Source organism: Macaca fascicularis, chromosome 2, assembly GCF_037993035.2.
Source record: "Macaca fascicularis isolate 582-1 chromosome 2, T2T-MFA8v1.1".
NCBI classification, from domain to species: Eukaryota; Metazoa; Chordata; class Mammalia; order Primates; family Cercopithecidae; genus Macaca; species Macaca fascicularis.
The window spans coordinates 88,765,495-88,789,743 of NC_088376.1; the positions used below are offsets into that span (position 1 = coordinate 88,765,495).

Below are 24,249 nucleotides of genomic sequence, written 5' to 3' on the forward strand. Positions count from 1 at the left end.
CACAGGCTGACTTCATAGTTAATGAAGTAAGTATAACTGCCTACTTTACCGGAGGAAAAGTCCATATAAATTTCTCTCAACTTATATTCCCTTGCTATGCGCCTTGCCTGGATGAATGGTGTAATAACAGGACAGATCTAACTAACTCTATGCAAACGCAAAAGTTACAGATTATAGTAAACAGACTATTGCTAGAATGACTAAACATTACTGGAGAATGAAATCCTGCATTACTTGACATATTCTTGATGGGTTTTGGTAAGGGCATTCAAAACAAGATCACCTATTTCACATCTCTCAAGCCATTTTAGGAGTATGGCTAAGTGACAAACAAAAACAAATGCTGGTTCTGGGAACTGCAGACTCAGTTCTGCTAAGACATGGCAATCCCTTAGGGCTCTATCTGAAGAAGAAGGGGAGCCATGTTGAAGTCAACAGTAAAAGCTTATTTCCAGATTCTACACAATGTTAAGTTTCCTCTAAACTATCAGTCCCTAAATGTTTTAGTTCATGAACTGCTCAACTAGGAAAAGAATACTTTAAAGATGAGAAATCTCACAGGCTCTCTTGCTTTAGCCATGAAAAAGAATCATTAATCGAGGATGATGTTTTCCAAGCTTACCGTGATTAACACATTTTCAAAAAGCCCACACTTTTCAAAACTATAAAATGCAGTTCAGAACTACCAAGCTGAACAAACCAATATTCATTCATTAACCATCCTTTTCAGTGTAAACTGTAAATTTCATTAAATTAACATGACCAGTGGGCCAGGTAGCATAAGAAAGCTATAAGATGTCTGAACTAAGATACAATAAGGGCCTATATTAAGAAAATAATTCTATCTTGATCCTACAAGTAAATAATACTACAATGTGCAAAACCCCTTTGGAATTTTTAGAATTGTCATACGGAGGGGAAGAGTAAACATGCTGCTGGCAATTTTGGAAGAAAATGCTAAAAATACCCAGTTATGATTTCTGAAAAAACATGTCACAGAAACTGAGAACTTTAGCGGGAATAACGATTTTAAAGATAGATCTCATTCCTTGGGAAAAGAATTAGAAGATCCTTTAGAAAGCCCACAAAAGTTGTTAAATAGAAGAGAAAAGAACATTCATTTGCTGAGGAAGAACTACTATCGTGAGATATTCTTTGCAATGCTGAAATATATCTAAGAGGTTTGGGGGCGTGGCGGGGGCTAGCAGGGTGAGGTAAGAGATATTATTTACAACTAAACGATGACAATTTATCAACAATGAAGTGAAAGTTTTTTGTAAGTCAGAGTAGTCAAGTTGTCCTGAAAGATGTTGAATCATACATAGAATCAGAGAATTAGAAGATTCCTACAGTGGGAATAAAATTTAGACATTATCTAGACTAATGATCCCTAAAAGGAAATTGGTAATAAAGTTGTAACAGTTCACAGAACAAAGAGAAAAACAAGAACATGTTTTCTGCTACATAGAATTCTTTTATCCCCCAACTAAGAACTCGGTTGTTACGGATTTAGTATGTTGTTTGTTATTATGGTAAGAATTTTCACCTATTATCTCAAATATTTAGGTACCATTTTCACAGATCTACTTGACATTTAAGGAAAACGAAGTACAGAGTAAACAGTAACAATTTAACCAAGGAGATGCTGCGGGATACACTAAAGAGCTGGACATTGTACCCTGGTCTAAGGCAAGTTTGTGTCTTTAACACCACAGTGGAGGAGAGGGCTGGCAGGTGACGACTCCCAGTTTGTTGTTACTAGTTAATAAAACCCCAAATTCTGAACAAATAGACAAACCGTGCCATGAGTCTGAGGCTCTGAGGGTTAGGTATACTAGTAATTATATCCATCATGGATATAGTGATACTCACATTCCAATCTAGAGATGTGACATCCTTGTTGCTTGGAACATCTTGCCCTCCTTCTCGTATACAATGTCTAAGTACTAACTGTGTAGAGCCACTGGTGCTGTTCTCACTAAGATTCCATATTCTTGCTGTTGAGTCTCCAGACCTATAAAAGTATGCAATGTATTTTAAATCCTCATGACATTCTCAACTATCAGAATCAAGGCAACATATTTACATCTGAATATTAATAAGGCAAATAAAAACTAAACTATCACAGATTTTCATTTCCAGTATTTTTCCCATTCTACACATTGGGACCCCCAAGCGTTCTCGAAACAGTAAGTTTAATTAAAAATTCTACAATTACTTCATGAAGGAATAAAACATTTACAGAGACAAAATGGCCACAAATAAGCAACAACAGAAAACCTGAATAATGCATATGTTTATAAAATGCTCAGTAAGATATTTGTAAAAGCCATTTTAGTATCACTTTGAGAAACACACCCTGATGCTAGGAGATCACTAACAGGGTTCCAGGCACAGATGAAAACTTCAGATTCATGGCCCCGCAACACAACTGCTTTATTAGGAGGGATTTCAACATCCCCATCCACTTCCATCATATCAGTATGATTATCTGCATCGTGAAAAACAAGTAAGCAATTCCAGTTAGGCAGTATTACAATATGGCGGATGGGTGAATTCTTAACTAGCAAATACCTTCCTTTATCACATACAGGGTTAACATTATCAAGTTAAGCTGAACATGACTACACAGTCTTAGTCACATAGAAAATAAATTGGTACCTTTAATTAAGTATTGACCATACTTTTTTTTTAAGAGGGATGGGGGTGGGGGTGGGATGCAGACTTTAAATGATTAGACCTAAACATGGATAAAACGATAAAATGGTTTGAACTAAACATAATGTCTACCAGTACTATTCTGAGTTTCTGCCAGTAGGGGTTGCTGATATCATTCATATAACATGACTTGCCTTTTATCTCAATGTCAGAGCGCTATGGTATTTGTTGATAACTAGTATTACAATTTCATTTAGAAATCAAATGTAGATACAAAAATTCATTTAATGATGGGAAAAGGGCTTCTAGATATTTTAAAAAGAAAATAAAAGTAAATCTAGCTTTTTGGAGCTTCAGGAATAAAAATCTGATCTGTGTGATACAAGTTAAGAAAACAAGTTGGTGCAAATAACAGATGGAATTATTTCGGCATAGAAGATGGGACATTCTGTTAAAGCAAATATATTTCCTCTGAGAATAAATTTTTAAAAATTCTTATCTCCTGGGACCTTCCTGGGGGATGGAGGGTGGAAGAGGAGGATCAGAAAAAATAACTATTGGGCACTAGGCTTAGTACCTGGGTGATGAAATAGTCTGTACAACAAACCCCTGTGACATGAGTTCCTCTATTTAACAAATCTGCACATGTACCCCGAATTAAAAGTTTAAAAAATAAACCACGTAATTAAAAAAAAAAAATTCTTGTCTGAGCTCACTTGCTATAGTATGTGCTCCATTCTCTTCCCCATTTGCTGTGTTTTCTCCATTTTTTGCAGATCCTTGTTGGCTGGCTGCAGCTGCGGCAGCTGCAGCAGCTGCTGCCTGTTGCTGTGCAAGCTTATCTCTATAAGCTTGTTGTCTTGTTTGTACTACATCAGGCATTACGGCATCTATCAGGGACAGAGACTCTATTGGTCGACCATCAAACAAGGTACCATCCTGGATTTGGAAAATTGTGAGAGAAGAAAAATCAAAGGCAATATTTAAAGTTATTTGTATTTATACAAAATCAGAAATGAAATGAAAATCTTCATTCCTAGAAAAACATTTTGAGGAACTTTCTGAATTCATATAAGAAGTCCCGACGGAATAAAGAAACTACAAGCAGCAACTGGAAATGACTGCTTAAATTTTCCTTTTTATTTAGTTCACACTATTATTACAGTATAGAGCTGTACAGATAGAGCTGAAAGATGCAGGCCGAGCTGATAAAAAGGTTTATTAATTAGATTCTGAAATTCTGTTAGTCAAAGCAACAAACAATATGGAATAGGTCATAGAATGATCAAAGGCCTGGTGCCCCATTATAGTAAATACCTCTTTTAAAAAACTAAAAACTTTGAGTTAAAAAGTTTCTTGTGATTTGATTCAAATATTAAAGCAGAAATAGACTTCATGAGCTATAGTGCTCTTGAATATTAGGGAGTTGTTGAAATTTCCAAAGCTCCACTTATTGATATTAGGAAGTTCCTAATAAAGAGTTCTCCAAGTAAGCACAAGAAGAGACACAAACACAGAGCAAGTCAGAAACACAAAGAGTACAAATTAGCTGGGAGCATGCATTTGTGAAGTCTCGTTCACTTAAACTGGTAAACGCGCACCAGTGACAATCTACAGTGTCATGGTAGGGTAATGTGAGCTGCAAAAACACTGCACGTTTTTGCAGTGTTTCTGAACTGCAACTGTAACACAGTATTTGAGGAACGGGAGAAAGTATTTTAACTTACAGATAATTTTATAAAGATACTAAACCCAACACAGATACACTGTGGAATAAGCGCTATGTCAAATTTACACACGTTGTAAGAAAAAATTTAGTTTTGTGTTAGTGGATTTTCACTCAAAGAGCTGAGGAAACAAAAAAATCCATTTTAGTATATTATGTAATTTCTAACTCTAGTAATAATCATTGATACAGAAATCATGGATACTTCAGTTTAAAAAATACTCACAAAAGTGGAACATGTTAATCTCTGAAATAAAAGTAATGGGAAAAGCTCCACACTATACACAAAAATTTTAAACTAGGCTGGGCATGGTGGATCACGTCTGTAATCCGCATTTTGGGAGGCCGAGGTGGGCAGATTACCTGAGGTCAGGAGTCAAGACCAGCCTGGACAACATGGGGAAACCCCGTCTCTACAGAAATACAAAAATTAGCTGGGCGTGGTGATGGGTGCCTGTAATCCCAGCTGCTCAGGAGGCTGAGGCAGGAGAATAGCTTGAACCCAAGAGGCGGAGGCTGCAGGGAGCCGAGATCGCACCACTGCACTCCAGCCTGGGCAACAGAGCAAGACTCCGTCACACACCCAAAACAAAACCAAAACCAAAAACAACATTTTAAACTAGACCGGGGGTATAGTTTACAACCTTTTCCTGTAAAAGAGTAGACAGTAAATATTAATTTAGGCTTTGCAGGCCATAAGGTCTCTGTCGCAACCACTATTCTGCCAAAAGTAGCCAAAGACAATATGTAAATGAGTGTGGCTGTGTTCCAATCAAATTTTATTTACTAAAACAGAGAGCAGCATTTGGCTAATGGGCCACAGTATGCTGACACCTAAGCCAAACAAACTACTCACATGTAGTCCTTAGATCGGCAGTACCATCCAGAGTTGGCTTCAACTATAAACTGGTTTAAATTAGGGTGTATTCAAATAATGTGAGAATTTACAATTTTCAGGCCAATAATTATGATCTTAGCATTCCACAGCACAATGCTGTTAATAAAAATTATTTCTTAGTGTTTACTTATAAAAACAGATGAAGGCAAACAAACTACTAGGCGCCAACACCTTGCCGGTGCAACCTGACTACTACATTAGGGATGAACTGTCTGCACTTTTGTTACCCCTGTGAAGCTAAAGTCAGAATACTGAATAAGCAAGCAAGACAGCTGACTTAATGGCACATTTAAGAGTAAAAATTAGTACTTGAAGTAAGTCTTCCTTACCTCATTAATACTAACTTCTGCTTCTACATACTGTAGACCTTTCTGGATGATAGAAATCAATGCAGCAGGTGGGACGAGGGCACCATTTATATTGGACTGACTGATATGGCTTTCTATACCAAAGGTAAATGCTGAATGAGAAAATCCTAAAAACAAAAGAAAAGGCATGAGAATTTATTTTCCTAGTGGCAACATGCTAAATGACACACAAAAAAGATCACTATAATCTTACGAAATCCCATTCTACCCATGTAAAATCCCAGACCAGTATGCTAAGGTCGTGTGTGTGTGTGTGTGTGTGTGTGTGTGTGTGTGCGTGCGCGCGCAAACATGTCAGCCTTTACATATTTTTTCTCTTAATTACTTAATGCACTCTTTAAAATTTCTAGTAAATACTTGATTATATAGCTTCAAATTTTCTAAAATGTAGTCATAGTACACAACTTTTCTTAACAAAAAGCGTCAAACTTAAAAGGTAAAACAAGTCTTTGGAAATCATGTAATTCAACTGTTTCACTTAAGATAAATCAGGCCAAGATAGATTGTTACATTTAATATTTCTGTAGTATATTTTAATATTTTTTACATCTAGAATTAAGGAACTTTATTTCAAATTTTCTTCCATCCCAGTTCAAGTATTCAGCATTTCTCAAAAATAGTACACATAATATGCTTTAAATAGGAATTCATTCATTCTGAATGATCTTCATTTACTTCATGTAATTGTTAACTACTATGTAGTTATAATTCAATAATGTCTTTAAAGCAATCTAGCACTCAGGTAAAATCTGAAGTATTTAAATTTCTACATATAAACTGTCAAACATCTGATAAATTCAGTATTTTGGAGCTCTTTGAAACTACTTAGGAAAACTAATAAAAACTAATTAAAAATAAATTTAAATAGTAAAAAATCATAATGGTTAAATACCATTTTATGTATGAATTAAGTGCTTTAAAAAATACCAATTCTTTGCCACTTAGTAATAACTCATCTATATGAAATAGTTAAGAAATGAACAGCTAGCAAATGAATATCTGGTTTATAGGTCTCCATTAGCAATTACTTAGTTTTAACTTGAAATACTTCAAACCAAAGCACTTACTTAATAAAAATCTCTTTATGCTGGCCTTGCTTTTTGTGCATATCTAGTCAAAATTCAAAGGTAAAATTCTAATAAGCTGATAAACCAAGGATGGTTATTTAGTGAAATTATAACCACGATTTATCATTAAAGTAGTAATTTTTATAAAGTATATTAAACAATTCAATTAAATTGTACATGTAATACAGAATATTAATAAACACTTATACTAAATAAAGGAAATAAATATGGGCTTATTTTGGGTCTTGGTTAAACTGATTTAATCTATATAGTATCTCTGTTGGCTAGACTGTCTAGTTTTTCAGTGTTTAGTACATGTCTTTTTTGGATTTTGTGCTTCCACTCTTATATTCCTTGTGGTACTGATAAACAGTCTAGTATAAAATACTGTGGGCTCACAAACAGCATGTGGCTAGGAAAATTTGGTTATTTGATAGTCAAAGTACACCTAAGTTGATTTTCCTTATAACCCCCACCTTCCCTCTTTGGAACACCTAACCCATTATGTTTACAACATCTAACCCACAGTGGAAAAGGTAAGTGGAAAAATGTTCCCTCTAAGACCTTGATTTTAGCCCCTGATTTTGCCCATAGGCAAGATCATAATTAAATGCATTTATAATTTTCACCTTAATCTGAACACCGAGATAGCTAAGAAAGATACCAATGGGGCGGGGGGTGGAGAAGCACCGTTTTGATTTGTCCCTATCAAGAAACCCACAACTACCCGAATATGAGTAGATTTCAGATCACCAAGATAGAAAACAGAATAAGGATGAGGGAGGATGGGGAGAAACAATGAGAGACACAGCAGTAAAGTCCTTAAGCAGTGAGGTTGGAGATTCCTGTTTTCAATTATATACCCCCTCCCTGAATAAATTCACAGTAAATCATCCATAGTAAAAACAGCTAAACAGCCAAGCACCTTAAGAGATTTAAGAAAACTTTGAGACAGAAGACATCATTTATGGAGGGCCTATACCATACGCTAGATACTGTGCACAAACATGTAAGTTTATTATTTTATAATCTAATGGAAAAACACAACTAATAAACGAGAAAGGACAGATTCAAATTCATTCAGAGACTCTACTACTCCTCTTGAACAGTTAAAATATGGTCAAGGATAAAGCTAAGGGAGAGAGTGAGCTCCTGTTTCCTGACAGAAAGTAAAAGACGACTTTTGTTTTCAACTCAGGGTCCTGGAAAGTGGTTACACAGTGCATGAAACAATGAGCCATCTTACTGCCATATTTACTGCCAAGGTTTTCAAAGTGTCTTGACTTATGTAATGCTTATAAATTTGTTTGAAGTACATGATTTCTGTACACTTTATTCATGGCTGCAATTTAAATAGTCAAAATTGTTCAATTTAGACTCTATTTAATTAGCTTATAAAGTTTAAAGTAATAATACGTCCAAGAATAGCCTAAGAGTTGCAGGTGGAACTGTGCCAATTTCTGGCTGGAATGTTGCAGATATCTTGAATTTGTTCTGTCAGACCAGGAGAAAAACTATCACAGGTGCTTACATGCATCTCAAGGTACTGCAGATGTACTTACGGTGCTCTCAAATAGCAACAAAACATCCCTGAAGTAGTCATTAGCATTGTTTTGGCACTTCTCATTAATGTTTACCCTAGAGAAGTTCCACACTTAAACGCTCTGCTTAAATGTTATTTTCAACTAGAATATTTTATTTATTTCTAGCCATGGCATTACATAGCAGTTTAAAATTATGATGTTTGAAATTACTTTTCTTCTTCCCCTCCCTAAAACTACTTTTCCTTAGAAACCTCTGATCTCATTTCACTACACCTGAAAGTCATAGTCATTCCTAACTCCCTGTTCTTTCTCGGTCCCTGGCATTTGACAATTTACCAAATCCTACCATCCTACTCCAAATCCTACCACTCTACCATCTGTATATGCTCATCACCTTACCTTTTCTGCTAGATCTGTGTTTAGTCCCCATTACACTTTGCTATATACATTTCTTTCCCCTCCTCCTCAATTCAGTACATATGCCAAGCTACAGCTAGACTATTACTTGTAAAACAAAAAACTGGTCATATCACTTCTTGCTTGAGAATTTTCAATGATTCCCTTGGCCTTCATAATAAAGGTCAAACGCCTAACTATTGCACACAGTTGTTTTTGTAATCTGGCTCTTCTGTTTCTCCAGTCTCATCTCAATACTACATACCCCCCAGTCTCACTCCCATTACACCATAAATTCAAGTGGTGGCAAATAGATATAATTTGAATATGCTGTGTTATATATCACGCCTCTGAGCCTTATATGCTCCTTTGCCCTTTCTCCTATCGAATGGAAGTGAAATCCTCTTTCACTATACCAGGGCTAATCAGTCTCTCCTATGCTGATCCTAAAATTTCTTTACGTGTGGCACTTACCACACTGGTTATCACCTCTGTGGCTATGGTTGTTTGCCTTTGTGTGACTACTAGACTGGGATCCTGATAAAAGGGTTTATGTCTAGTAATCCTTTAATTCTGGGAAACTAGCACATTACCTGAGTCAACAAGTACTCAATAAACATTTTTTAAATTAGAATGCAATTATACTATAATGTATTTTGGCACATCAAAAAAAATCTGTGACTCCAGAAAAAGCATATGACTTAAGTCTTCCTTGGAAAAATCTAAAACTTGAACTAGTTTCGTGCCAGAAGCTATTTCCATTTATCTGTAAATATACATGCAGAAAAGGCTTTTTCCAGGGACAGCTTTTGATTTATATAATAGGAGGCAAAAGAGACCACCTAAATCTGTTAAATGTTAGAATCCGGCATGACCATCTAAAATAGCATCCCTTCTTTCCAAGGGTAAGAGCAAATCTGATAGTGCCTCTGTAATCAAGTACTCTAAACACTGACTAGGGTATTGAGATTTAGGGAGTAAAAGAGAGACTCCAGAAAGAAATAAGGCTGAAACACATGAAGTATATAGTCATTCAGTGACAGAGACAAGCAACGGCAGCTGGTAGGGAGTGGGGTGGCACGCATGAGATCACAAAACAGCCATTTTCTATAGATTGTTTGTTTCAGGAAGTGCTTTCTGCAAGAATGTTAGGGACTGTGTTCTCAAAGGAGAGTTAGTCGTATAGAGCCTGCCAACTCTACCTTGCAAATAGGCAATACAAGAATAAGGAAATGGACCCTGAACACCAAGGTTATGGTACAGGATGACTAGATGAGACAAACTGGTGAAAAAGGCAAAGCTTAAATATGACCACAACATACTGCATCTGAAATGAACATCTGATTGATCTAAGGTCCTATTTAAGCTTCAAGTCAGAAAAACCTAGCAAAATTATACTCATGTTCTCATCATCCAATGCTTCCTTGACTCCAACTCTGCCCTACAGATCCAGATATTAGAAAAGGTAAACAGGATGGGGAAAAAAATGACACAGGGGATCTTTGTCATTGAAGAGCTAGACCTAGTACTTATACACTAGCCATACAATTTCATGCCCTAATTTTGCCCTTAAAAATACATGTAACTATGAACATTTTAAATAAATAATACTTTCTGAAATAATTTAAATAGCATCGTAATACTCAGCCAGTAAATTATTCATGTCATAGCTGTACCTTTGAACTTTTCCAATGATCACTATTTTAAAAGAATCTTACCTCAAATATCTATATGTATAGGCTTTTGCCATGTACAGTGTGTTTTTTTTTTCTCTCTCTCTCCTTAGGATGGATTCCCTCAAACGCTGAAGGGGATATAAGCATTTTAAAGAAGGTTTTCATCACTGCCAAATTGCTTTCCAAAAAAATTATACAAATTAATAATGCCAAAAGCAATTTACATGTTTCCTTATACTCTCGCTATGCTGGCTAGTCCTAAAAAACAAACAAAAAAATGCTAATTAACATTGAACAAATTCTCTGTTTGACAACTATTAAAGGGCCATTGTCCTTTGATAGGTGTGTTAGCAGGACTGTGTAATATGAATTTCCTGCGTCAGCAAAAAATGGTAATTCAGCTTATAAAAAGAGGAGAAAAACTTATTTGGGGAAAGAAACAGAATTGTAATTATCAGCATTTATGACAACTGCTTGCTGTTTATTGTTAATTAGTCATGGATACAACCATGTGTGTAAAATCAAGGTTATTCTATATTACATTTGATTATAAAACAAAACTATATACCTACTTGCACTTCTGTAGCTGGTCATCTACTAATAAAAACTGAAAGGCAGACTGAAGGTGGACATACCAGACGCTGAGCTCTCTTCAGTGCAGTTCTTCATGCCTAGAAGCACATTACTGATAACCACTTTAACCTGACTCCATTGAATCCACTGGTAATGTCTGTTTATAAATGGCACTGGGCATAAGGTATGCAGGACAGAACGGCCCAGTTACATTTATCTGAGTCAACAAAGAAACTGCACTGTAATATTCATTAGCCATTACAGGGCTAATGTGAAACTGCTACAATAAAACAAAAAAAATGAAAGAAAGAGCTATACGTTACATGGCAGTACAGGTCAGAGCTTTAATGTTATACATAAAGGTTAGTTTGTGCCTACTGTGATCACGTTGTCTAAATTAAAAAATAATTGTCTATGGTTCTGACTTGTGATCTTACAAACAAATACAACATTTGAAGTAATAATCACCATCTCAAAAAAAATGGTATGGTACAAGGCCTTTATTTCTAAGGAGACAGAAAATCCCATTGAAAAAGTTAGGGGGGAAAAATGGAGGGAGCTAGGGTGCAAGAGAGATAAGGAGAACCTTCATAAACCAAACTCTTGAAGCCTACAGGTATCATCCTTCTTATATATCATCCTGGTTAATACTGAGTGTCAACTTGACTGGATTGAAGGATACAAACTTGTTCCGTGATAAAATTGTGAGAGTACTGCCAAAGGAGATGAACATTTGAGTCAGTGGACTGGGAGAGGCAGACTCACCCTCAATCTGGGTGGGCACCATCTAATCAGCTGCCAGCACAACTAGGATAAAGCAGGCAGAAGAACATAGGAAAGACTAGACTTGCTGAGTCTTCCAACCTTCATCTTTCTCTTGTGCTGGATGCTTCCTGACCTCAAACATCAGATTCCAAGTTCTTCAGCTTTTGGACTCTTGGACTTACACCAGTGGTTTACCAGGGGTTCTCGGACCTTTGGCCACAAATGGAAGGCTGCACTGTCGGCTTCCCTCCTTTTGAGGTTTTGGGACTCAGACTGATCCACCACTGGCCTCCATGCCCCTCAACTTGCAGACGGCCTATGTGGGACTTTACCGTGTGATTGTGTGAGTCAATTCTCCTTGATGAACTTCCTTTCATATATACACATATCCTATTAGTTCTGTCCCTCTAGAGAACCCTTAATACAGATTGTATATATTTCCTTCTTATATATCATCTTTCCTATAAATGGAGACAGTATGCAACATCAGTTATTTTTTAAATAAATTTTTTAAAAGTAATAATATTCAGAATCACTATCTAGAAAGTTACTCATTTTAGCAATAAGGACATTTTGATTTTGCAATTCCAGTTAGTCTTTCAATTATAAGATGTGACTGTTTCACAGCTTCCAACAGTCAAGTACAACATAAATGGAGAAGTTATAGAGCTCTTAGACATGTAATAGTTAAATCTAGTATCAATAATTCTTTCCCTAAAGCAAATATACAACTGAAGCAAGATAAAATGACATCTTCTTATAGAAAAGAGGTTTTCTTGTAAGAAAGACAGGTGTCAGAAAGTTCAAAAATAATTGCCAGAAACTATTTCTTCAGGAAAAAAAAAAAAACCACAACTGCAAATAACCACAGAAGTCGATGGTGACGCAAAAGGTGGGGGAGAGATTAAAAGGTCCAAACCACCTTAGTGCCTCTAAAATTAACACTGTATCAGGTTCTACTTTATGCAACTTAGCATGTACCACTAAGTATTTATCTGCATATGGTTGCTAGATAAGTTATTAGGGCAATGAAATTAATGCCCTTGGGCAAACACTAATTAAAGGAACAATACTTTTGAATCAAGTTAATCATTACTTACAGTACTATATCAAATATGCTCAATTTTCAAGTCATTTCTAAAAAGAAAAAAATCATTTTATTCCCTAGGAAATATTTGTTGAATAGGGAAGTCTACTTCATAAACAGGCAGAATGGTGAGGACCAAAGAAATTTGCATAGGGTGAACTTTCTAGTGATAAAATTGCAAAAAATAAAAAGTTACAATAGTTAATAAAAACCCTACAATAAATATATTTTTCTTTAGTTTTGATGAGTCCGAAGGATGGCTTATTTAAAACAGAGAAGTCCATCAAATATTTGAGGTTGAATATCACAATGTAAATCCCTTCTCCACAGCAACATATTTTGTAAGTGAAAAAAAAATGAATCTGAGAATGTATGTAATTTTGGAGGAGGAGGGAAACTTTCAACAGATACTATCTTCTAGTATTGACAACAGTAAAAAACATTTAAAACAATTTAAGTGATTTTCCCTCTGGAGATAGATACCACAGTCAACACTGAACAATATGCAGAGAACAAATGTTAAAAGTTCTTATAGAAAAACAGTATTACTAAACCACGTATTTATCAAAACATAAAAACTTTCACAACGTGTTTTTGGACAGTCTTTAGATAATAAGACAGGCCAGGGGGAAATTTTATTTTTCCTTTTTGGAAGTCTTCACAAACCAGTCCTTTGAATCTCTCTGCACAAATCCTTCCTTGACCACGATGTTCCTTTTCTGCTATCTCCTAATCCAATTCAGTGCTCTACTGCAGGGAAAGCAGCAGTATACAGATTCCAGTTTGTTCAGTATTACTTTAGATCTTTCAAGAAACATAGTTATAAGCTAAGAGTAATTTATATCGTATTTCTTAGATATTGAATGACTAATTCTCAATAAGTATATCATTTGTAGGTTGTGGTGACAAATATGACGAATCCCCAAAACAACCCAGAGAAGACATTACTGTACTTGATGATTCTGAATTAGAATCTATTGCAAAAAATAGTCATATTTTTTAGTATAATTGGAGATCAGAACCAAGAAAAAGCTTTCGGAATAAGTGGCAAGTGCCCAGATCTAAAGCTACTATGAGCATTTGTTATGGGTGAGATTCTGGGTTCTGTCTGAACCCTGTGCTGAGTTCACAGAAATATAACATTCTCAAACTCTCTTCCGTATCCTATTTCTGGATGCAATTTCAAATAAGTATCTCATGGCATCCTTTAAGACATAAAAATGCCTCATTATTTCTGCTACCTCAGGATTCCACCTGACCCACAAACACAAATAAACACTTTGGGTGGCAGCCCCCTCTTTAGGATATGTTCTCATAGCCCAGACTGCAGCAGGTGTACACTCCATGCTTTCTACTTTATCTTGAATACTCAGCATAATTTTTCTGTCACGATATTTTGAATATGCTAAATACCTGTTGTCAATTTTCTTGTCAAGTTCTAATTGTCCTACAACTAATATAGACCAGTGGCTTTCAAACTTTATTAAGCCAAAAGAATCACCTGGGGCATTTGTAAAATGCAGATTCCCAGGCCCCACTCAGTGTGACTCTGATGCAGGTAGTCAGAGGATCAAACTTCAGAACTCTTACATAAGCAGTTCTTAAATTTACGGCAAGTTGCAGTACTGGGAAAACTGCCATAAGTCAAAATGTCATCAGTTGAGTCTGATTTTTCCCTATAAATCATAATGTAAATACGAAGTTACAATTTTTACTGAGGGACTGGTGTTCACATTTTTAGAAATGTGATTTAGCATCGCCACTACATTGTAAAGTCTAAAACTTTGTAAAGAATATACAAAGCACACCTAAGAACATACTAAACAATCATGGAGAACTTGATATATCAGTCTACCATACAAATTTTTTAAAATTTTTGCTTTATGTTTATTTCAATATAAAACACCTTAAAATATGGAATTTAGAAGGATTTTTTCTCTAAAAAGAAAAGCAAGTTGAAGAAGACTTTTGGGCCAGGTGTTGTGGCTCACGCCTGTAATCCCAGCACTGTGCGAGGCCGAGGCTGGCAGATCACCTGAGGTCGGGAGTTTGGGATCAGCCTGACCAACACGGAGAAACTCCGTCTCTACTAAAAACACAAAATTAGCCAGGTGTGGTGGTGCATGCCTGGAATCCCAGCTACTCGGGAGGCTGAGGCAGGAGAATCACTTGAATCCAGGAGGTGCCTGAGCAACAAGAGCGAAACTCCACCTCAAAAACAAAACAAAACAAAAACACACTTTTGATAATATTTAATCTACTTATTCAGAAATTAAACGAGAATATTATTTTATTGCTCCTTTTTACTGTTTTCTTACAGTAACATCAAGTATCAATTTGTGGACTTTTGTTTAGAAAAGGAAAAATATGAGTGCTCTCAATAACACCACCACAAGGTACTGCTGAGCTATTCAACTATTTCTAACTTCCAAAAGCAGTAACTTTATATGGTTCAACCTAAATAGTTGTCTTTACCATACAGCAACAAGCCTTTACAATGTATTTCCCATCTACTGATCCTTCACATGGTTTTTGCTCCAGTGTCCAAAAGTCTCAAAGCTCTGGCTTAAAAGGTGATCAAATTTAAAAGCAGAAAGCAGAGTTTGCTCTAACCAAAAAACTTTTTTCCATTTTGGTTGAAAGTACTACATAACAATTTTCAAACACAAGTATTTGCAATTGTTAAACTTGTTTACAGGTTACATATGTAACAATCACTAGTTACTACTTTTTCACTTTATTAATCATTTTATCTTATTCAAAACATTCTTTGGAAGTCGTCTTTTAGATCTGCCTTCAGTACCAGTCTACCAGTTTAAACAAAGAAAACAAAACAAGAGCTATTAACTTCGAAGCCTCATTATAAATTATTCTCTGTGGGCTTGGATACTAATCTCTCTTTCCCTCCCTGTCCTTCTGGACATCACTTTCACAGCTGTTACACCTCAGAGAGCAGCAGTGATCATCTTGGGAATAGAAAAACCTCTACCCCCAAAAAATGCTCAGCACCGAAGAACAACTGGGAAAATCTCAGCAAGCAACAGGCTCTCAGATCGAAAGCCATGTTTGTATTCCTTGCATAGGAAAGGACAACTAACTATGCCACACAAGAAAAATGATTCAAGTCTCAAAACCATAAACTGGGGGCTCAATATTCTACAAGCTCAGACCTCTACTTCATCCTTCCATCCTCCCTCACACTCGACTACCAAAGTTATCTTTTTACGGGGCACCTCACCTTACTAAAACATTACAGTAACTTTACAGTATAATTTCTAAAATTCAATCTCTAGACCATGACATTTGAAACCACCAAATGCTTTCATTTTTTAGTAGCAATCGGCACTTCCATTGCAATTAACCTTTCTCATCATCCTATACCTCCACCCATACCCAACCGTGTTCCCTCTTCTACTTTTAAATTTTTGCTTAACCCATCCACATTTTCCCTTGCAGTATTCCTTCTATCTATCAATAAAACTTGGAAGATCACTGATTGATTTAATATTAGTTGCTTTCAATGATTTCTATTTATAATTACTCCCATTACAATAGTAACAATTCAGAACAAGGATACACTTAATCAATTTGGATAATAATTTTGAAAGCATTCTAGGAAAATACTGTTAATTTAATTTCCAAAATACGAACTACAATTAGGACCAACAACATTTAATTGAGGATTCTGGATACACATTATCAAACTGATGGTGGCTAAAAGTTTTTACGTTCCTACTAAACATACGCAATAATCTCACCTCATAACAAATTTTAAAAATGGTCTTTGAACAGTGAAAGCCGAACTGTTACAAATAATTGCCTTGTTTCCAACATATTTGAAAGAGTCAGAGAGTTAAACCATGCAGTAAAACATAGCTTTAAAATGGCAGTCCAGACATTAAGGAAACATACAAAGTTCAACGGTTTGGACTGATACAAATTTCAAATGCATAAAAGATTATTTTGAGAATATTAAAATAATTTGAGGCCTATTTACTTTATAAAAGTACTCACCTGACTCTTGCAAGTATCTATATACCAAGAAGTTGACCTCATCACTGCTTATACTCATCTTTATTCCCACTTAAACCATGAGGTCACAACACAGGATATAACCCTAAAAATAAAACAAAGTTAATTATTTTCTCAGTAAAATATTTTTAAACAAGATGTAAACAATGTTGTAAAAACCATTTGATTTTATTAAATGATGTAAAACAAAGGTTCTACATTGCCTAACAATAAACCCTGACAAAGTTACTTCCAATAGTTCGTAAAATGATAATACAACCAAAACATGGCTGGTGCTATTTTTCTTCAAAGTAACATACTGGCAAAAATAAAACAACCTTTTTAAGAGGGCTTTAGCATAATATTTTAATGATTTTATCAAGTAGCATAAAAAGTTGCTCAATTTTTATCCTTAACTGTAAAAAGAAGTAAATTTTAAAAATAAAAAATGTTAGTTATTTGCAAGAAGACTGATTTTGTTAAAAAAGAATATTAGTTACTTGGGAAAAGACCATTGGGTGGGGAAGAACCATGAGTTATCCACTCCAGTTTTGTCTATGAAACTTGGGAGGATATGAAGTCTCTATTTTCTCAACATCTCATCTGTAATGTTCAAGGCTCAAAAAGCTCTAGGTATGTATGAGATAGGCTGGAATACAGTTCCCAAAACTCAAATGATGCTCTCTTACTGGACATACTTAAATCCTGAACATGAAGTGGGGGAATAACTGAGGCATGACTCAAGTATATTTAATATAGATAAATATATCTGAATTTGTTCTCAAGTCACAGAAATGATTTAAAGGAGAGGTCAGGAAACTTTTATATAAAGAGCCAGACAATAAATTCCAGGCTTTATCAACCATACAGTCTGTCACAATTACTCAACTCCGCTGTGTGGTACAAAAGCAGCAACATACAATATGTTAATAAACGAGTATGGCTGTGTTCCAATGAAACTCAACTTATGGACACTGAAATCTGAATTTCATAATATTGTATCATAAAGTATTCTTCTTCTTTTGGTTTTTTTTCCCTAAGCACTTATAAAAATGTAAAGACCCTTCTTGTGATCCTTATAAAAGGAGAGCGAGCTAGATTTGGTCCACAATGTAGTTTGCCGATTCCTCTTTAAAAATGATATATTCACATCTATTCATTATAAAGAAATATCTAAAGTGGAAGTATACTGGTTGTCCTGTGACATCATGGATTTCTTTATGAAGTAGTTAACAGATTAAAAAAAAAATCACAAATTAACAAGCATTTGAGTAGGCTACTATGTGACAAACTGCTACTGCCCTAAATTGTGGAGAAAGTGGTGACTAAGTACTACCCATCAAGCTTGTATCTCACAGGGAGACAGACAAATGGGAGGCAATGACAATTTTCTAGTGGACACACACAGAAGAAGCCCTAACTAAAGTTAGCAGTCTAGGAATATACCTAGAAGAAGCGTCCTTGGTCTTCAGACTAAAGGAGGGGCCTGAAAACAAGGGTGCTCGGGGAAGGGAGGGAGTGAACAGAAGCATCCCATGAGCTGCAGCAGGTGTGGAAGGGCCGAGTGAGGACAGAGGCGAGTAAGGCTTGAAATGCAGGCAGAAACTATATTCAGGAGGACCTTCAAGGTGGCACTAAGAGAAAATAAATCCATTAAACAGTTTCAGGAAGAGCAGGGAGAAGCACAGACTATAAAGAAGCTAGATTGGAGTAGGGGGAATTAGGGAGCCAAATTAGGAAGATACTGCAGTAATCCAGGAGAAGACTAACTCCTGGACTGTCACAGAGGAACACTGGGGTTCCAAAAATATTGAGGAGGTAGACTCAATGGTAACTGACTGGATGCACAGTTGAGGCATAGTTGAGGAAAAGGAAAGAATCAAAGGTTTCTCCCTGGACAAGTGAATGGCTGGTACTGTCAATTACTGAGATGGGAAACCACCAAGGAAGAGTGACAACTATAACATCTTCATCCAAAGAAAAGGTACCCTCTTCAACAAAAAAGTTAATTCAAAGAGTACAATTAATTTTATATAACCTGAATGTTTACTACATGCTTAATGTAGTGATAAGGCAAATACTCCTTTGAGGATACTGGCCCAGGGCACTGGTCTAGAAGTACTATAGTACACTAGATGGTGAACGCTCTGGAGGACACCTTGCTCAACTTTAGCCTAATCACCAGTAAGGTGCAGTATTGTGCTCAACACACACAGCAGGCACTCACTCAATTCTGAAGGCACGCTGAACTGAATGACTTTAAAAACAAAACATCCAACCCCAACCATGATACAATTACAAGAAATTAAATCATAATTTGATCTATCATGAATATGTTTGTCACAGGTAACAATTAGCAACTATTTTATTTTTTGGATTTCCCAAAATGAGATGGGCTAGGTGGAATCCAAGTGAGATAGACTGACAAAGAAAACAGAGTAAGTATTCTTCTCCCCTAATATCATTCAGTCCAAAGCTTGGACGCCTGCAAAGGTTTTTCACAATGCTGGTTCTGATTAGCAAAGGCCATCAATTTCCCAGCTGAAACTAGTAATAAGTGATGCTTCAACACCACCTAATGCATTCCAGGGCAAAGAAAAATACAAATCAAAATGATAAATTATTGCTTATAAAAATTTCAATAAATATATACTGCTGGTATATTTTTAAGTCATAATAAATACTGAATGAGAGCAGGAAAGTTATCTGTCCAAACTGCTATAAACTGATTATTTAATTGATTATAGTGCTATATCAGTTTCTGGCAATTAAAAGTAAGTTTTTTAAAGGAAAAAGACCTTGAAAGGCCTACTTGTAAAACAACGTAAAAGCCTATGTGCCAAAGAGTGAAATCAGAGAAAATGCCACTACTTCATTAGTGGACTAAATAATGCTTTGCAGAACTTGTCCATTATGGTTTATTTATATAGCCAGATGAATGCTCTAGAATGTGATGTAGTCTTCACCTGCCTGCATGAGTACTAGATACTAGGAATTGGATCTCAATGGGTACACAAGAAGACTTACCACTATAATTCCTCCATTATGGTATCTTTTAGAACAACTGTCTTTAAACTAGGTCACAAAACAGCCCTGAGACACTCATCCAATCTTTATACTTTACCACCCAGGTATCAGGCCTGATGAAGAGTATATTATGTATAAATGAAGTCCTGCCCTCAAAAAGCTTATGGGTTATTAAATAAACAGGATATTCAAAATAGACACTTCATAAATTCACAAAGCATTTATTTGTATCTTCTACCTGATCATATTTACTCATTCTTAAATAGTAATTGAGATCCTCCCAAAAATTAGATCTTTGTAACTTTCCTCCTCTCAGAAATCGCCTGTATACTCATAAAAGCTTTTATTTAAAATTCCAATCACTTATAGACAATCAACTACTTAAACCATAGCTGTATCAAAGTAGCCAAAAGCAAACACAAAATTAGCCTTAATATTTAGCCTATTGGTGGCTATATTCAAAACTTCACTTAATATTGTAAATGTTCACCATGAAATATCATCTAACTGCATAACTTTATAGACAATAATTCAGCAAATATTACAAAAACACAGGACTACTGAGGCAATCCAGCTATGACTCATTCAGTGAACTGAATACGTACAGCATTTTCAGCATCACAAAACTGAGTTCAGCATATACTCGCTGTACAACTACTGCTCCAAATATTTAATCCTCTCCTAGTCCTTCTACACATTAAATACTACCTTAAACGTCACCCTCAATCATGACAGACAGCATATTCTTTTCTGATTCCATTCTTGAAGCCAGGGCCCAACTGTGATTCCCCAATTACATTATTTTAAATTTAAATGACTAAAAAAAACACGATGAAAGAGTTATGGATAGAAAGAAAGAAATAAGATTATCTTCTTAAATCTCCTACCTATAGCACATTTTTAAGAGATCTGGTCACCCTTTGCATGCTCCAAAGTCAAATGTGTAATCGAAATTACTTTATCTTATAAACATAATTTAGTCCAAAACTTAAGCATAATTATAACTTAGAAGTGACAAACTTAAATTACTTTTCCTTCTCTTTTTCATTGGAATCCAGAGCTCAGATGTAAATTAAAAATAACATCTCGGATGGCCTATATGATTTTAGACAAGTGATGTGAATTTTCTGGGTCTCTGTGTCATCTATAAAATGAGAAAATTGAATCAGACAGTCTCCTCCACTTCTAAATTTCAAAGACTTCAGTCAGTTTAAGTTATAGAGTTGTATACAGGAACCTTGCAAGCCACGCGAGAGTATGAGGTCATGAAGTAATTTTTAAGAAAGCGTTTTTATAGACCTAAAAAATACATTAGAAGACCAAAAACAGAGTCAGATCTCAGACAGACATCTCCAAGAATTAGGAAAGGGGAAAAGAGTAAGCTCATCTCATTAAGAAATATTTAAGTACCTATTGCACACGATGTTTATTAGGACCTATCAACCTTTATAAATACCAACATATAAAGACATTAAAAAACAGTACACCATCTGGGCATGGTGGCTCACGCCTACAAATCCCAGCACTCTGGGAGGCCAAGGCGGGCAGATCACCTGAGGTCAGGAGTTTGCGACCAGCCTGATCAACATGATGAAACCCCATCTCCACAAAAAAAAATACAAAAAAATTACCCAGGCGTGGTGGCACGGGCCTGTAATCCCACCTACTCGGGAGGCTGAGGAACAAGAATTGCCTGAACCTGGGAGGTGGAGGCTGCAGTGAGCCGAGATCGTGCCACTGCAGTCCAGCCTGGGCGAAAGAGGGAAGAAAGAGACAAGAAAGAAAAGAAGGAAAAGCAGGAAAGAGAGGAAGGGGAGGAAGGGGAGGAAGGGGAGGAAGGGGAGGAAGGGGGGGGAGGGAGGGAGGGAGGGAGGGAGGGAGGGAGGGAGGGAGGAAGGAAGGAAGGAAGGAAGGAAGGAAGGAAGGAAGGAAGGAAGGAAGGAAGGAAGGAAGGAAGGAAGGAAGGGAGGAAGGCAGGCAACACACCAAATCAATTATTCATTAGTTAACTGAGACTTCTAGTATCAAATTGGTTTCCATTGTGATCTAAGCCAGGGATCTGCAAACTACAGCCTGTATGTCAAATCCAACCTGTCACCTATTTTTGTACAGCCCACAGGTAAGAATGGTTTTCACAAAATACTTTTTCAAAAAACAAGAATATTTGTTGTTTATTTGATGATAGGGAACACTGACTCATAATCTCAATTAGGCAATTTTTAAAAGTCTCAACAAAGCTCTTGAGGCTTGAGAGCAGTAAACTAGCATCCATTATATGAGTCAACTTTGATTTAAGTCCAAGTGTCAATAGCTACAAATTTATTTCTTTTTATACACAAAAGACCTCTGATGAGCTGCCTTATTGCCCAGACATTGACTCCAGCGTCCTAAATGTATAAAAGTGATTATTTACACAGATTATAACTAAGATCCTTCTAAAACATAAAAATACATTATCCTAGGAAATAATGTGTGTAGAATAACTGAATAAATTACCGACAAGGTACATCAACAGGGAAACAAAGAAGGACAAGAAACGAAAACACTAAGAGATAAGAAGACAGGTCATACTACTTCTGGTACACATTTTCTTTTCTTTTTTTCTTTCTTTTTCTTTTTCTTTTTTTTTTTTTTGAGATGGAGTTTTGCTCTGTCATCCAGGCTGGAGTGCAGCAGCGCGATCTCAGCTCACTGCAAGCTCCGCTGCCCGGGTTCTTGCCATTCTCCTGGCTCAGTAACTGAGGACTCCCGAGTAGCTGGGACTACAGGTACCCGCCACCACGCCCAGCTAATTTTTTGTATTTAGTAGAGAAAGGGTTTCACCATTTTAGCCAGGATGGTCTCGATCTCCTGACCTCGTGATCTGCCCACCTTGGCCTCCCAAAGCGCTGGGATTTCAACAATTGAGCAGTAATCAGTCACAGAACTTAAGGTAAAGCAATGTCAGTCTGGGAATGAATCAGAAAGTCAGACATAAAAAATAAAAATCAGCTGGTTGCGGTGGCTCACACCTGTAACCCTAACACTTCGGGAGGCCAAGGTGGGTGGATCACCTGGGGTCAGGAGATCAAGACCAGTTTGGCCAACATGGTGAAACCCCACCTCTACTAAAATACAAAAATTAGCTGGGCATGATGCCGGGTGCCTGTAATCCCAGTTACTTGGGATGCTGAGATGGGAGAATCACCTGAACCCAGGAGACGGTAGCTGCAGTGAGCTGAGATCACATCACTGCACTCCAGCGTGGGCAGCTGAGTGAGGCTCTGTCTCAAAAATGAAAATAAAAACAAAAATAAAAATAAACTAAAATAAAGAAGTCAGTCCTTCTCACTAGCATAAAAAACTGAGTTTGTCTGAATAGGAATCAGTATTACAATAGAAAGCTAATGAAACTTTCTCAACTAAAACTTCTCATTCTAGCTTTGGAACAGACATGTTCTGAGAATCTTAAAGAGTGGAACACATGCTAAAGCTTTTCAAGGACAGTTAATCGCCAGTTAATCACCTGAATAGATGGGAACTCTGTTTAAAACTCAAATAGTATGGGAAGAACAAAGAGAAAAGGAGGCCAGAGTAATAAATACTACCCATAGCAATGCTTATGAAACAGTATATTAGAAAGAAGATGTGGTTATTCCTTGGTTCCTCATGAGGGAAAAAAAATCCTAAGTAACTCAGACTAGTAAGTAAATCAAAACATGTGTCCATGGATTGGTTACACTCAGTCAATTCTCTGGAAGGTCAAGAGTAAAAATGTCCAAAAGATTGTTCAGGCAGCAGAAATATGTGATTGATACACATCAAGAATCGAGGTATAGTTTAAAAAAAAAATAAACTGTAAAGAGATCAACATCCATCCCCCATAGGGCAACAAATGCTTGCTCAAATCAAATGAATAAGACACAAACTAACTTTAGTACTCAGTTAACAGGTTGATACATACATATGTGCACTCACACACAACTCAGCTAAGTAAACCAAGAAGGAAAAGGGAAAAGAAAATGGAGTAAAGATAATTGACATAAATTGGAGCAGGTTTCCAACTTTTATTGAAAACTAGGAGAAATCCACCATGAAAGTCTCATAGGTCAGTTTCACAGGGTGAGAGAAAACAGTTGGCAGTACTGTCATATAAAATGTACTATTTAAAAACCAAGCAACAAAAAAGCCCACATGGCACATGGACTGGGGAGAGGAGAAGTACATCACTCCATAACCACACTGAGGCCCTACTGTAAGTGCCCTACCCAGTCAAGTTACAGTCTCTAACTGCAAAGTTAACTCTTAATATTTCTCAATAAAATAGTATCTTCTTAGAAGATTCTTTAAAGACACATAGCAATGTACTTTACTGTTAAGGCTGTTCAAGGTGTTCAAAACTTAAAATCAGATATGGTATTTTGTTATACTCATGACAAAATGTGATCAACTTTTTATTTAGCATAGTAATTGG

At 36.3% G+C, this 24,249-nt stretch overlaps 1 protein-coding gene across 16 annotated transcripts in view; it reads right to left on the reverse strand.

Annotated features, from left to right (window-relative positions):
* Positions 1-24,249, reverse strand: part of TBL1XR1 (TBL1X/Y related 1) — a 185,464-nt gene that overhangs the window by 27,769 nt on the left and 133,446 nt on the right. For 10 of the 16 annotated variants that reach the window (XM_045386613.2, XM_065540198.1, XM_065540199.1 and 7 more), the window contains 5 exons: positions 16,773-16,875; positions 5,612-5,757; positions 3,375-3,597; positions 2,359-2,491; positions 1,873-2,014 (listed from right to left, as the gene is read on the reverse strand). In XM_045386613.2, the coding sequence (XP_045242548.1) occupies positions 1,873-2,014; positions 2,359-2,491; positions 3,375-3,597; positions 5,612-5,757; positions 16,773-16,830 (702 nt within the window). In that variant the 5' untranslated portion in view covers positions 16,831-16,875. Of the gene's footprint in view, positions 1-1,872; positions 2,015-2,358; positions 2,492-3,374; positions 3,598-5,611; positions 5,758-10,375; positions 10,462-16,772; positions 16,876-24,249 lie in introns of those variants that run through there. The other 6 variants (XM_045386615.3, XM_045386609.3, XM_074031423.1 and 3 more) reach the window with 2 other exon arrangements.